At 38.9% G+C, this 15,771-nt stretch overlaps 1 protein-coding gene across 2 annotated transcripts; it reads right to left on the bottom strand.

Moving 5' to 3' along the window:
- RRP9 (ribosomal RNA processing 9, U3 small nucleolar RNA binding protein) lies at positions 1-15,268 on the bottom strand. 2 transcript variants are annotated; one of them, XR_003371353.2, is made up of 15 exons: positions 15,025-15,238; positions 14,458-14,540; positions 13,944-14,044; positions 12,382-12,449; positions 11,402-11,443; positions 9,474-9,600; positions 7,624-7,748; positions 6,491-6,583; positions 5,751-5,851; positions 4,890-5,024; positions 3,627-3,689; positions 3,394-3,534; positions 2,208-2,287; positions 1,245-1,318; positions 1-187 (listed from the first exon to the last, which is right to left on the bottom strand). XR_003371353.2 is itself a non-coding variant. In XM_026673255.2 (15 exons), exons 1-15 carry the CDS (start codon positions 15,109-15,111, stop codon positions 82-84), a joined length of 1,431 nt encoding a protein of 476 aa, XP_026529040.1. In that variant the 5' UTR covers positions 15,112-15,268; the 3' UTR covers positions 1-81. The 2 variants fall into 2 exon arrangements, 1 of the variants encoding a protein (XP_026529040.1); XM_026673255.2 differs by having other exon boundaries at positions 3,394-3,539; positions 15,025-15,268.
- Positions 15,269-15,771: the final 503 nt, after the last annotated feature.

Raw genomic sequence — 15,771 nt, 5'->3', positions numbered from 1 at the left:
TTCTAGAAACACAAGATAGCTTTAATATATAATATATAAGATAGTTCATGAAACATGAACAAGATTTGCAGAAAGAAAGTATTAGGAGACTTCAGGCGGTTTCTGTGAATTGCCTGCTATGGTCTTCTTGAGTGGGATAATGCAAACACTATTCTTGGCTTCTTTAATCCTCCACCAACGACCCAACCTGAAATACAACCCAGAAAAAAATAAAGTATATGCTTATGAAACATTCTGTTGGTTGGCTTGAATAGGAATTCTACAAAAGGGCTGAAGGAAATTTTACTCCACCATTCATATACACTAGCAGTTATTCTGTAAAATGTACACATTTCAAAAAAAAAAAAAAAAAAACACAAACCTCCAAAAATTTATAATAGGACAAACAATAAGACACTGACAAGGCTGGAATTAAAAGTTTTAATACAGTTCTTTCTTCCATGTAGTTTCACAGCAGGGTTTTACATTTCAACCCCCAAATCTGGAGAAGGCAGTCAATTTCACACCTCTTATTGTTCTCTATTCTGAATGAAAGCTCTGTTTTGTTTGGTTTTGATCCTTGCAACATAAAACCCCAGGATTACCTACAATTTGGTATTAATGCACAGGAGAGCTATCTTATGATTAGCTAAGTCAGGGTACTAAAGCAAAGGAAGTAACCTCTCTGCCCTGCCCAAATTTCTTCCTGTTCATAATAAATGTTTTGCTCCAAACAGAAATCCCTATTTGAGAGTTCATCAGCATTTGCTACATAATCACCTGCCCGTGGCACTTCCAGGAACAATTTCTACTAAAAGAATTTTTCGGCAAGCCCAAATCTCAATACTGTATCTATGTTCTCAAAAAACCCTGGGGGAACAAGACTAGGATACTTTTTAACAGAGTATATTCAGCCTTGAATCCGGGAGAGAATACAATGGAACTTCAGGTTGCGAACACTTCTGTTTGCAACCAAATTGGGTTCTGACCAAAAAATCCACCCGATTTTTGAATCGGGTCATGATTCAAAAATCGGGTGGCGAACAAACCCAGCACGGCAGATTCCTTTTCCACGCCAATTTCTCCTTCCGCACGTGTACAGTCTGTGCAAATTTTTATCTGTGCATGCGCAGTCGGTTGTGTTTCCCATCACAACCAAAACGGGTTGCGACCGTAGTCCTGGAACGGATTACGGTCACGACCAGAGGTTCCACTGTATGTGTAAAGGCTGTTTGCCAATGTAAATGGAATTCATTTGCACATACCTGTGTTCCTGTCCGACTCCAGCAACTAGGAAGTTTCCAGAATTTGCAAATTTCAAGCTATTAACAAAACCAATCTGAAAAACACCAAACCAAAATATATATTTTTTTAAATGTGGTAATTGTTTCCCCCCCCCCTGCTATGCTGCCTGGGAAGTTTGGAAGTCTTAATATATGTATAGGGGTCCACACTGGAGGAAGTCTGCTTTCTGCCATTTCTATCACACTAAATGTTAATTTTTAAGTCTTTGACCTCTACTTGGATAGTGACAGAAATAGATTTTCCCTCTGCAACCATAAGGAGTCAGTCGACTACATGGATCCCAGTTATGAGTTGCTGGAAATTTGAAAAAAGATACATGCGAAGTAAGGATGGGGAAACTTTTCATCTGAGTTACAGTGTTGAAGGCCTCCTGCTCCATCCCATTCGCTAGATGCTGGGACACTCCTTTTCTAGCTCAAGACCAGAGTGCAGCAACCTGCAACCTATAGGCAACAGCCACTAAAGGATTGCAGGTGATCTGCAGACACCTGTTTTCTGTATCAGGCTAAGTGCTCCTGACTGCCCAAAAGGAAGTCTTGGGGTCTTAACTATTGGATTATGCTGCAATATGGATTAACTTTCATGAGTTATTGAGAAAGAGCTCATTTATACCCACAACTGATCATTAAAGTAGATGCCTGTAATGTTCAAAGCATTTCATCTATGCTGTGTAACTTTGGATTCCTTAGGAAGATCCCTGGAACAGTTAAATCTGTGATAGAAAGGGAACAAACTGAGAGAAAAGTGTAACTAAAACTAACAAGGCAAGTCTTGCTTACAGTTCCCAGGTTCACTCCACCTGCAATAACTCCCCAGTGTTATTTCCTCTTGCTCCACCTGTTTTTTAAACTACTTTAATATGAATCTCAAGCTAGAAAAGTTTAACTGGAAGTTAAGCCCACGGCTCAAAGTAGCTTCCTCACCAAGGGAATCTCAAAGAGGAGTTCCAACTTCCGAAATCCTTCTCCACATTTCCACAATTTCACACTGTTGCTGTGGGAACCTGCCAAAAGCAGAGCATATAATGTTTTTAAAATGTCCACATTCAGTCCGAAGGCTTTAAGAAGTCTAGCTCAGTGACACATTCCTATTTCTTCAAGTGAGGCTCTTGAAGAATCTAGAGCTAGAGATCAATGGATAACTCTCAATCTAACTTTTATCCTTCCTAATGTAAGATATTATTATAACTATTGCCATTATTTTCTAAAACGATGCATGTTAAATAAACATGTTAAATAAACTTTAGTATACAGTATACTATACACAAACAGCACATAATTCTAAAAAGAAGGGGGCCACACTTCTATGAACTGAATATGGCCCAGGCCAAAACCATATTTTAATGTATTTATTTAAATTTTTTTTACCTCCCATGTATTTAATAATTTTTTCTTTCTGATAGCTTAAGAATGATAAGTCAGCAGTAAATTTTGGGGGTAATCTTGTGGCTACTCCCATGGCTGTGGGAAGTGCAAGAATATCAGGTTATCAGTCTGTGCTTAATAGGAATAAACTACTGATTCAAGTTTATAAATCTAAGCATTTATCTAAAACTATAATTATCCTCTGACATCAAGACCAAGACATCAAAGCCCTGGTGGTACAGTGATTAGAATGCAGTATTGCAAGGCTAACTCTGCCCACAGCCTGGAGTTTGATCTTGACTGGCTCGAGGTTGACTCAGCCTTCTATCCTTCCGAGGTGGGTAAAACGAGGACCCAGATTGTTGGGGACAGTATGCTGACTCTGTAAACTGCCCAGAGAGTGCTGTAAAGCATTATGGAGTGGTATATAAATCTGGCAAAAGCTGAAACAGCAAAGTCAGAGCAGTGAATGCCTCTAAATATCATTTATAAATATCTTGGAATGTCCTAGAAAGACTGCTGGAAATCAGAAGATTGTTTAAAAAATATGGTGACAGGACAATCATATACATGTCTATTTAGAAGTAAACTCAAAGTATACATATGATTTTTCCTAGAACTATATAAAGGATTTTAAGCTAAAATGCTGTGCTGTTTTTTTCACTAATGTCAGAAAAAAAAGAGCATCATCCAGTTTCTTAGCCCCAAAGGCAAGCAGAAAAGGAAGACAAATATCTCTTGGTACCTGTAGCTACGAGGTCACTGTTCAGCAAACCAGCAACTGAAGATATCCAAAATGGCTGTTCCAGGCCCTGTGTGCCATGAAAACCATGGGCATGCTTCACTACTTTCAGTGGTTTCTTTTTGGAGAGACCCCAGAGGGCAACTGACCTTGGAAACAAAATCACAATCATTACATATCAGGTGGAAATCACTTGTTTTTACTTTTACTGAGTTATAGTTTCAAAGTATACTCACCCATCATCTGCACCAGATACCATATGCTCTTCATTGATGAGCTGGATGCAGTCAATCGAACCTCTAATGGGAAAAAGAAAAGCATACTTACAGCTAATGAGCCAGCAATGCAAATACTCCAGCCTCCTAGTAATCTATCTACACTGTATGCTTCAGAGCATTTCTTTTTTACAATGAAAGACACTCAATATTTCAACTACATATTTATTGTACAAAAGGTGAAAAATGCAAGATCTCTCTAATGTTCCCTTGATAGAAAGCTCTTCTACCACGGAGATGAAGCATTTGAATAACATCCATTCAGCCTAGAAAAATCATCTTCAACTAGGAAATCTGCAGCACTCAGTAATTTGTTCTATATCCTCTAGAGCCCCCCCATGACTATATTGCAAAACACTGTGTTCCTAACCTTTAGCAAAACTAACCAATAAATAAGCTCCAAATATTGGGCATGACTGTGCATACTTTAAAAATGATTCAGAAGAGATTCTTCAGCGCATACGGGAGTCAAAAAAGCTTTCACACAAGCCTGGAAGAAACGCTTCAGCTGCTTTAAAGAGTTGCACTTCTAAATTCTCATTTTTAAATCATGAACAGCGCTGGAAAAGTTTTAGAAAGTGATTTCTGACTTGCAAAAAGTAGGCCTGTCCCCATTTCATGAGATACTTTTTTTTGTGCTGCAGAGTATAAAGATTATCTTTCGCCAGAGTGGTCATTTCATGTACTAAAAGTGATTCACGTTCGCATAACAGGTAAAAAATCACATGGATTGGAGAAACTATCAGTCTGTTGGGAAAGGTTCAACTCAAAAACAGTTCTTTCCTGACCATGCCATTTCCTCTTCTAGTTCTAGTACTTTGCTTCATCTCACTTCATATCAGATCTCATCTCATTCTTACAATTCCCTCAATCTTCTCAAACTGCTTTGGATGGAGACATAGGATGACTGCAACATGAAGTTATAGATTCACCCAGTTCCAAGAGAGGATTAAAAAGAAGTTCTTTAAAAGATCTAAAAAAAATAACCAAATTATTTTTAGAAGATCTAAAGATAATTTGATCAAATAAATTAGAACTACAGCTGACCAGTCTAATTTCAAAAAAATCAATCATCAATGCATTTAGTTTTGACAATAACAGAGATGCAACAAAGCACAGTGTGGTAGCTTATTATTCTTCTGTAATATGCTGCATATAGATTTCTCTTTCTGATACAATACACTTGTAAAAGAAGCCTGAATAGACAATGATTCTCACACTTACTGGTGTCCATAAAACACAAGCTGGGACTCCTCAGCGATTTTCCAGATTCTGACAGTGCCATCTCTCCCTCCTGATGTGACACAGCACTCCCGGCTCAGACCATCCAAGCCTGTGATCACATCTTGATGACCAAACCTTGGGAGAAAAGAGGATGAGATTCAATCATGGCCTGTCTATGTTTGAGAACCCAGTATTTCAGTTGGGTATATTGCAAGCTACTGTGTAGGCACTGACATATTCAACAAATCCTGGCTCTCTGATGGCCAAGTGAATAAAGGGAGAATGGAATGTGTTTCTTTTAAAACTTTTGTAATAAGAACATACTAGCACCCTCATTTATTGTTGCTTCATGCTGATGAGAACCTACAGATTCCTGTCATGATGAACTTGGGCATCTTTCTCCAAGGTGATCACCTCAAAAGTTCCATTGGGACAGCAACTCCATGAATCCCCAGCCAAAAGTCCCCATATTATTTAGAGCAGTGTTTCTCAGCAACATTAAATTGTGTGGACTTCAACTCCCAGAATTCATTTACCCAGCATGCTGGCTAGCAGAATTCTGGGAGTTGAAATCCCTATATCTTAAAGTTGCTAAGATTGAGAAACACTGGCTTAGAGATCCTGAAATTTGAAAGGCCTCTGTTTGGAATACTCTAGTCTTGCGCAATGCTACTACAGCATTAGGGTACGGGTTGATAAGAGCTCCTGTGTAAAAATGAATCACCATATCAATGTTGTTAATGACACATTCATTCTGCTTCCTGTTGTCTCTGATCTTCATAGAATTTAATTTTCATAGATCAGAAACATGCTATGTGCATATCACTAATTCTGTATATATGCCAAAAAACTGTTCCTTACAAGGTTTCCACATATGCATTCTCTGCCACGTTCCATACTTTGACTGAGCGGTCATGGGAGCCACTGTACAACTGGTGAGTGCCTTTGCGGAAAGATAAGCCCTGAAAGGGAGAAATCATGAAGAGAGAAAGAGATGGAATGAGATGGGCCCAAGAGCAGGCAGAATTAATCTTCCATTTCTTTATCACATCCAATCTGATTGACCTAGAGGGAAATGTGGACTTCTCTATTAGAGAGTGACCAACACATACAAAGTACAGGTGGAATAAGCTACCATGTACCCTTGTTTAATAAAACAAGATAAAAAATATTTTTGTTACACCATACTCATTATAAATTAAGCAGAGATTTTCATGTTTGTATGGAGGAGAGGATGGTAAAGAGAAGGGATGCAAATTTTTGCATTGATACATTTAACATCGATTCCCCATATTTTTTAAAAATATTTATTTTGCTTTCCCGTGATACAGACAATTTACAAAAGAACAAAATTGTTAAAAAATAATATTATTCTAGAAAAATCTATGCAGCAAAAAGGATTCAAATCATTTTGACTGATGGCTGATTGAGGAGTGCAAGTTGTTTCTACAAATCATTTTCCAGATTGTTGTAAAAAAAAATTCAACTGTTAAAATTCTTTTTTGAAAGACATAGTAATAGCATCCATAAAAGCATCCCCCTATATCCTGAATGCACTTTATCTATAACTACGAACACCTCTAGAGGCTGTGGTCACTTACCGATACAGTATCACGATGGCCTGTGAACTTATAGAGGTGTCCGCAGGTTGCAGCTTCCCAGATCATAATGAGTTTGTTCCTGTCACCTGTGGCCTAGAAGCGACACAGAAAGACCCTGCTCAGTTCTCTCCTCTTCTATCACTTTACACCCACATTCTGTTTAGTAGTACAGGTAGTCCTCAACTTATGACCACAATTGAGCCCAAAATTTATGTTGTTAAGTGAGGCATTTGTTAAGTGACCTTTGTCCCATTTTACGACTTTTGCCAGGTTTGTTTAAGTGAATCAAGTGGAATTGTAAAATTAGTAACATGGTTGTTAGATCAATCTGGCTTCCCCATTGACTTTGTTTGTCAGAAGGTTGCAAAAGGGGATCACATGACCCCGGGACACTCCAACCATCATAAAAGTGAGTCAGTTGTCAAACATCCGAATGTAAATCCATGGGGATGCTACAACGGTCATAAGTGTGAAAAATGGTCGTAAAATCACTTTTTTCAGTGCTGTTGAAACTTCAAACGGTCCCTAAATGAACTGTTGAAAGTCGAGGACTACCTGTAATGGGTCTACTGTAACAGAAACACAAGTGTCTCAGCCCTCTGGACACACTTATCTTAATGCCTTAATGCAGAGGTCTCCAAACTTGGCAACTTTAAGACTTGTGGACTTCAACTCCCAGAATTCTCCAGCCAGGGGGGCCCTGCCTTAATGTTTTCCTTACAGTAGCATGACTCAAACACCTCATTCTTTAACTGCCTTTTGAATTTTTTTGTTTTTTTGAGAAAGGGAGAAGGGGAGTCCAGCAGGAATAAAGCAATAGAATTGCCTGGAGATTGCCTGTCTATGTGGATAGAGGTGCTTATTATATCCATTGATTAGATTCGGGGAAATTTCCTCAAGATACACAGATCCCACAGCATCGTACAGGGTGGATGTATAACTCATACCAACAGTTAGTTGATATAGGAGGATCTATTGAACATAGCTTAAGGAACTATGAAGAAGAATCTGTCTACTATACTAAAAGATCACCAACCACCACAAAAAAAATATCATTTTTGCAACACAGAGGAGAAATTTGTGTGGAGTTGCTTTTTTTCCCTCAGTGTAGCAGAAGAAAAGATTCTTTTTACCAGGAATTTGCCATCTGACGACACAGCCATTGAGATGATGTGTGCGGTATGTCCAACATGGCTGCCCTCTGCCCCCTTTTTTCCTCTATGTATCACATGGAGCTTCTTTCCACTCTCAACATCCCCTGCAAGCATAAAGATGCTCAAGTCAGTTTCAAACATTACAATTCTTTTTTGACACTTAAAAGCAAGCTAGAACATTGAAAATTATTTTAGTAAAATCCATAATCTGAGAAAAAAATAATCTTCCATCATGCTTCAACTGCCTCAAAAACATGAATAAGTGACTCAGGAACTGCACTTCATTCACTTCAACTGCAAATATACTAATGTATAGAAAAGGACTCAAATATGTTAAGTATGATGTTAGTCAGATCCTTGTTCACTCCCAAGACCCAAATTAATTTATTAATAATTACTTCTGCCAATTCCACCTTCCTGGTAACTTTTGTTGAACGTTTGCTATTCACCACACCAAGATCTACTCAAGAATTCAATTTTACAAAAGTGTTCCAAGGGGAGGCCAAGCTAATCACTTCAGAGAAGCCAACCTAACTCCAATATCTCATAAACAAGCTGGCTTGATGCATTGCTCTAAAATCTACACCCCGAGAGATAACTCAATTTTCAGAAGTTTCCAGAGGAGCGGGACATTTAGGGGCAAACCTAATTTCTAAAGGGAAGCTGTTCAATAAAGTGCTACTATTGAGAAGCAGCCTATCTAAGTCACACCTCTCCCCCACCTCACACACATTATTACTTCCATTATTACTATAGTACAGTGGTTAGAGTGCTGTACTGCAGGCCACTTCTGCTGACTATCTGCTGCCTGAAATTTGGCAGTTCAAATCCCACCAGGCTCAAGGTTGACTCAGCCTTCCATCTTTCTGAGGTGGGTAAAATGAGGACCCAGATTGTTAGGGGCAATATGCTGACTCTGTAAAACTGCTTAGAGAGGGCTGTGAAGCATTATAAAGCAGTATGTAAGTCTAAGTGCTATTGCTATTATTGGGGAAGTGACACATCCCCCTCACAGTGGCATAAACCACTTTCCTTAACCGGATTTATCACCCAGAAGTGGCAAGAGTCTTGCACTCGGTATATGGCCCTCATCTTTTCACACACTCTAATCACTTATTCAAGATCTACAAGATGAAGACATTCTTTAAAAATGGGTCAAGAATTTTCCAAAATTACCTATGAGCTACCTCAAATCTATAGCACAATTTGTAGCAGATCTCATCAACCTTGGCTTCAAAGAACAATGCAAACTTATTTGCAGCAGGCCACTGATCACTCCCATCTCCTCCTATCTTGGCATGGAAGAACAATGCCAACTTAGATGCAGACACAGCAGAGACTGATAAATAAATCCTATGCTGAAAGATCAGGGTTCTAAAATGTTTTACTCTATGTTTATTTATGCCAGCCTGCAACAGTTAGATTGCAGCTTTCTCCCTGGCAGTGATTATTAAATGTTTGCTCCAATCACAAATGTCTACATAGTAGTTAAAATTGGAAGACTGGTTACAAGAATAAGTCAAAAATATCAAATAGCTTTGAAAAACATCAGTGGAAAGGAGCATATTAAGAATAATGCAGCTATTAAAAAAATAGGCTGATTATCATTCTTGGCCATCAGCATTTGGGAGTTGGCTCTCCATTACTCCAGTAGTGATCTATTCAGTTCAGGCAATGTAAATGTGATCCTTTGAACCTGCCATCTTTAGAGAGAAAAAAATCATAATATTTATAGGGTTATAAAAATATAAATTTATACGTTTAGAATACTTTCTTTCATGCCTCTTCTTTCTTATAGTTTATCGTCTTTTGTAGAAAATAAGACTTACATTTGATGATCGAACAGTCCTTGGATGCAGAGAAAATATATTTGTCGTCTGGTGAAATTACTAGGCAGGTGATGGGCAACTGGTGACCTCGTAGTATCTTGATGTCAGATATGTCTGGAGGCTGCAACTATTCAGAGAATACCAGTTACATCAGCATTCCAAACCAAAATTACAAATGAAAAAAATTACAGCATACCAACTTACTCAGTGCTGACATACCACTGAAGTTGAAGACACAGCGTTAACTAAAATCTTATTGCCTGGTTTTCAACCACTGTGCCTCACCTCAGAGGTAGGATCTATTTAATTGGTCTACCACACATGGCTAACAGATCCTGTCAGCTTTCTGAGAGAGCTACGGGTTGCTGGGCCTTAATCACAACCTCAGCCTTGAATTACACTGCATTTGGCAGCCTCTCCCTGTTTGTGAATCCCTGGGAGCCCTCATTTTCAGAGGAACTCTGGAAGATAAAATAGTAGAAGGGATGCCTGGAGTGCTGCTGGAGGACAACAGGAGAATTTAGCCAATGTGTGTAAAGGTGTCTAAGTCTCTAGGATCACTTATATATTGGATCCATGAGTCTTTGGAGGAAAATATGTGATGGGTCAAAACAAAATTCATCCGTTTCAGGAAGGTTGAACCTCCTGCACTGAAGGAGGTAATGGACTGTCTTCTCCTCACAAAACCATTGCTACCTACAATGCTATTGAATAATTTTTGTCTACACTTTAATTTTTTTTCTGTTTTTGGCTTCTGAGAAGAATATTGTACTATAGTTTCAGAGGAAATGGGTTATCTCAACTTTCTTCAGTCTGGTTTCAGAATTGGATACTGCAGTGAGATGGCTTTGATCGCATTTGAGGATGAATTTTGATGGGATCAGAATGGTAATGGTACATCCGATCTGCTGCTTCTTTAACTCTCTGCAGCCTTTGTTGCTATAAATCATGGTATCTTTCCAGACTAGCTCAGGGTAGGAGTGAGAATGGGGGCATAATACTGCAGTGGTTTTCATTCCTCTAGAGAAGATTCCAGTTGGTGTTAGTGAGGAAGAGAGGCCCTCACTTCTGTTTTGCAGGGTTCCTCAAAACTTTCTCTGCATTCATATTTAATATATACATAAAGCTACTGAGCCTATCCACCAGCTCAGGGTTAGATATCAACTGTATGCCTTTGAAAATGACTCAGAAATTGCAATTGATCCAGAATGTGCTGGGGTGGGTAGTTTTGGGCACACCATGGTATGCCTCACTATTTTGGACACAACACGCCACTGTTCTAAGAGCTGCAGTGGCTTCTAGGAAATTATGGAGGCAATTCAAAATGTTGGTTATCACCTAAAAGCCTGCATGGCAGAAAGTCAGTTTATCTGACCACTCTCTTCTGTTATTTCCCTCTGCCCCACCGGATGGGCTTCTTTGTCCCTTGTATTACACAATGTCATCTGTTGTGCTCCTCTATTGCGGCCCCTGTTTTGTACCATGGCAGTTAACCTTTAAGATCTAGATAGCTTTTACCATGCCAGGCATTCAAGACTTGGCAGGCACTGAATATTTGCCATGGCATTGAAGATTCAGGGATTGTCCAAAGGAAATTAGATGAGCTCATCTTTATTTTTTAATTACCACATAAACATATGAATGGCCTCAGGCACAAAGTGTTCTAGCGGTTTTTTGCTTTTGTTTGTGGCTTTTAATTCAATGTTAACTGCCCAGAGTTGGGTGTAAGAATAAACATTTTAAATAAAATAATTCTGTCCCCAAGGAAAGAACATATAAAAAACAGGAAAATCCTGCAACAATCTCAAATAATAAAAGGCTCCATAAGCTAATGCGTTGGCAGTCACACATGTACCATACATAGTTCAAGGAAAAGAGTAATAGGTGCTTTGAAATTCTGCAGTTGTGAAAAAAAAGTTTCTACTTACACTGTTGGCAATTTGTCTTTGCAATTTTCCTTTCTGTTCAAGCTATGGGGGACAAATAAAATAGAATTAGATTGACTCTTTTTACCTTCTTCGCATAATACATAAATTAGGAAAAAGTATATGGATCACATTCTTATACCCACATATAGCTAAATATTAAGTTGAATTAATTTCCTTAAAATGACCTTAAATTCTTCTATATGGATTTCAAGAGTGATCACAATCTCTTTTCAATTTTGACAAAAAAATCAATATGTAAATGGCAAATTTTTGAGATATTCACATTTAAGAACTTCAACTTATACTTCTATCAAACTGACACTGAATATCAGACTTATTACTACCTTATTGGCTTATGACTGAAAGGAAGAAAAGCAGAAACCAGTTTCCAAGAATTTGATGGAGAAAGCCCATTAAAAAGTCACTTCTCCAAAATTACTCAGCTTTTTTCAACCTGAATTTTCTTCAGAACGAGTACAAATTGTGATTGTGGATGTAAAAAGAAGTCACACTACAAGTTATCAAATTACAAATGCCAGAGAAGTCACTATATCTTTAAAGTAAAGCTGAATTTTGAGAAAGGATTTAATTCACAAGAAAAAGGAAACTCCCCTACAATCCCTTTGATTGTACAATTTCCCTGTCAAGCCATTGACTTTATGTCTAAAAGCCCTCATACTCTTTTTGCCACTTAAACATGGACTATGGTTAAACAAACAGGCATGCCTGTGTTCTGTATATTATTAATCTCTTTCTCTACGTAGGAAAGTGACTGTGATTTATAAAAGCAATACCCACACTCCACTAGAATTGAGCCTGACAAGGCCTGAAGCATGGGGAACAATGAAGTCCACTACTCTCCAGTGAGAAGATACTATTTACTTCATGACAAAAGGTGCTGTTTAAGCTTTCTAATGCCCAATTCAAGATAGGTAGAGGCACCAATTTCTTTCCAGTCTGCTACCTCATGTTCTACTTACCACATCTTCCTTTAATCGGCCAGCAACCAGGTCTTTCTCAAAAGCCTCTTGTTCAGCCTTTTCTTCTTCTGCCAGAGGCAAAAAATCAGAGACATAGCTATGTTTACTTAATCAAAGAATCCAATCTGAAATCAATTTCAAATCCTGAAGATCCTTCATTGAAACAAATGCCCAGAACCAATCAGCTACCCAACAGGATGAGGGTTTTTCATCCCAAAGTATTTTGGTATCTCCAATAAGTGGACAAATTAATTTTAAAAACACATATTAAATTTCCCAGGTGATTAATTTTGGGAAATGGTTGTGATGTCTATGCCTTCTTTGCACAAAGGAATAGATTTTTTAAAAATCTCCACACTTCTCAAGATTAATTCACAGCCATCTTTGCTGACACTGAACTTTTCAAATAGTTGAAAAGTTAAATAAGCAAATAAAAGTTCACAACAGGCTAAGTAATTTATATAATTACTGTACTGCTAATTTTATATATAGGGAAACAACAGGCTTCAACTTAACCCTGGCAAAACTGAGTGGCTTCGGGTATTGGGACCACCAGGATCTGGGCATTAACCATCTTTAGTTCTGGATGGGTGACATTGCCCAATAGTACCACCTGGAAATTCTTTTGGACTCACAACTCCTGCTCAAATGAGCAAGTGGCAATCATAGATAGGTTGGCTTTTGGGCAATTGTATCTATTTCTGGATCAGGAGGCCCAATGCTCAGTAACTCCTGCCCTAATAAGAGTTGAACAGGATTTTGGAGGTCTTCCAGTACAATCCCTTGCTCAAGCAGGAGACCCGGTGTTGAGGTAATTCCCCGTTAGGAGAATGAGCGCACACAGGGAGACATAGTGAGAATAGTGAAGAATAACATACAACCAGCACACAGATACACTGTATAGTAAAATGTAGGTTTTTACTTCCAGTAAAACGGTTAAGCAAAGTTCAACAAACAGTCCAAGTCATTCACGGTTAAAGCAGTCAGTTTTCAGTCCAGGGATAATCCAATAACAAAGTTCAGTATCATAAACAGTTCAGTAACAGACTTACATCAAATCCGCCTCAACCCAATCACACCTATCCATCCCATCGGATATGGTATGTGGTGGGTGCAAAGTCATCTGATCTAATGGGACCTAGGAGGAGAGCCTTTTCTTCTGACGTGCCCACCCTTTTGAACATCCTCTCCTCAGAGCGTGAGATTAGCTGTGATCCCCCTGGCCTTGTGAAGATACGGCTTTGTCATCTGATCTGAGGATCTGATGACATTGGTGGAGAACTTGCTAATAAGTTGCACATTTATGATGCGCTCCTGCTGATTATGTTTTAACAGTTTCATTGTTTTTAATGTTTTTATTTCTGTGGTTATTTTTTGTTGAATTTTTAATTTTTTAAATTTTTTTATAAGCTGCCCGTAGTCACAATAGTGAGATGGGAGGTTATATAAATGTAACAGATTTAACAGGTAGATAGACAGAAAGACTGGTTTCATTTCATATATTAAGAATTTTAATCTGATTGTTTAAGAGTCCAATTAAATCAAATCTAGTTTCCCCTCACCTTGTTGGCGAAGCTGCTCCAAATATAATTTTGCTAATCTCAGTTTCTTCTCTTGTGGAGTCTCTTCAATTTCTTCTTCTGCTTCATTTTTATTTTCTGAGCTATAGGCAGAAAAGAAACAACTTATACAGGAATACTTTATATCACGCAACAATTATCCATCAACAAGAGAAAATTACTGTTCAATTCCCTCAAAGAAAATACTTGTCATTTGTCCCAATTTTATGCAATTTGTGGCGCCTTATTTATTTTATGCAATTTGCGGTACCAATATTACATGTTATGAGATTCCTAAAGTACAGACCTTTGGGGCCATTAGTTGATGCCACAAACAACTGTATTTCAGGAATCTCACCACTTGTCATATAATCATGAGATCTCATAACACGATTCTCTCATCATGAGCTTCATGCAACCATCTCCACAGGAAGTTCCCACGCAAGTTCCTAAATTTTATGACATGAGCTTTTTAATTAGAAAAGAAAAATACCAAGGCACTTTGACATATCCTTACACATCTGGTTCAGAATCACTAGAAATCTCTTCATTCAACTTGGAGCCAGCCTTTTGCCAAACCTTTTCTTCGCCAGCAGGGACCTGGGAAGTAAAAAACTTATTTAAGATCAAAACTGATTAAATAAATGCTTTCACTCAGTTATTGAAAAGCTGAAGAAGCAGGAATAAACAGGCTCAAATATGCCCATTTTGATTAATGCAATCCTCACCATCAGCAGAGCATAGGCAGCAGAAGTTGATGCATTTGCTAATCATTCTATATCTATTTTATGCATGGTTTATTTTCGCCATTCATCACATTCAGTAACCACCTCAACTTCAAATTTGTCCAAACTACTTCATAATTCAACCCTACTATTTTCATTCTAGACTTTTTTTTTTTAAATCAACAAACATGCACTACACTTTCTGACATCCATTCGTTTCCTGTAACAGGATTAGTAGTTTCTTTTCCCGAAGTTCTGCTATAACTCGTTTGCTTTCACTAACTTTTCTTCCCGTGACCTCTTCGCTCCCCTTCAATCGGTCGCCTAGCTGCCTTCCCTCCCATTTTCCCTGCACTGACCTTTCGCCTCTTGCGCCCAGCCGCCGCGGCCGAAGCAGAAGCTCCTCGCTGTCTTTGCTGTCTCTTTTTGGGTCCTGGCGCCGCCATGCCGCTTCAGTTTCTCTGGCGAATGCTTCCTACACGTGGCCCCCTGAGCCAACCTCCGGCGCTTTCCCATTGGACGGAACTGCTTCCGGCCTTCCCCATTGGCTGGCATTCTTCCGAAAAGGCCCTTCTGCCTCTTCCCTCTCGTTGGTTCAAAGGAATGGAGCTTGTTCAGCTCCGTGATTACTTCCGAGACAGCGGTAGGACGAGGATGCCCGGGAGAGCTTCGAAGGCGCTGGGTGGGAAGGTTGGAGATGCTGAAGGGGATGCCGACTAGGGAGAGGCAGCTCTTGCCCAGGGTTTGGAGCCGTCCCTACGCAGTCGGGCACGGATTGTGCTGCGTCAGGACAGAAGCGAGGACTGCTGAATGCAGAAACCCCAGAAGCGACGCCGGAGGGTTGTGGCTATATATTAAGTTGCCCACAAAATTACACAGGATAAATAAAGTAGGGTGGTGTAGAATAGAAAATAAAATAGGAAATGGGAGGATAGGCTAGGAGAATGAATAGAGAAAGAATAGAATAAGGAATAGAATAGAATAGAATAGAATAGAATAGAATAGAATAAAGAATAGAATAGAGCAGAGTTGGAAGGGTTCTTGTAGGTCATCTAGTCCAACCCCCTCCTCAAGCAGGGGACCATTTCTGACAGATGGCTGTCCAA

The sequence above is a fragment of the Notechis scutatus genome, chromosome 2 (genome assembly GCF_049901735.1).
Source record: "Notechis scutatus isolate UNSWTSFEM ecotype Mainland chromosome 2, rNotScu1.2, whole genome shotgun sequence".
NCBI lineage: Eukaryota > Metazoa > Chordata > Lepidosauria > Squamata > Elapidae > Notechis > Notechis scutatus.
This window is presented reverse-complemented; position numbering and strand designations above follow the sequence as displayed.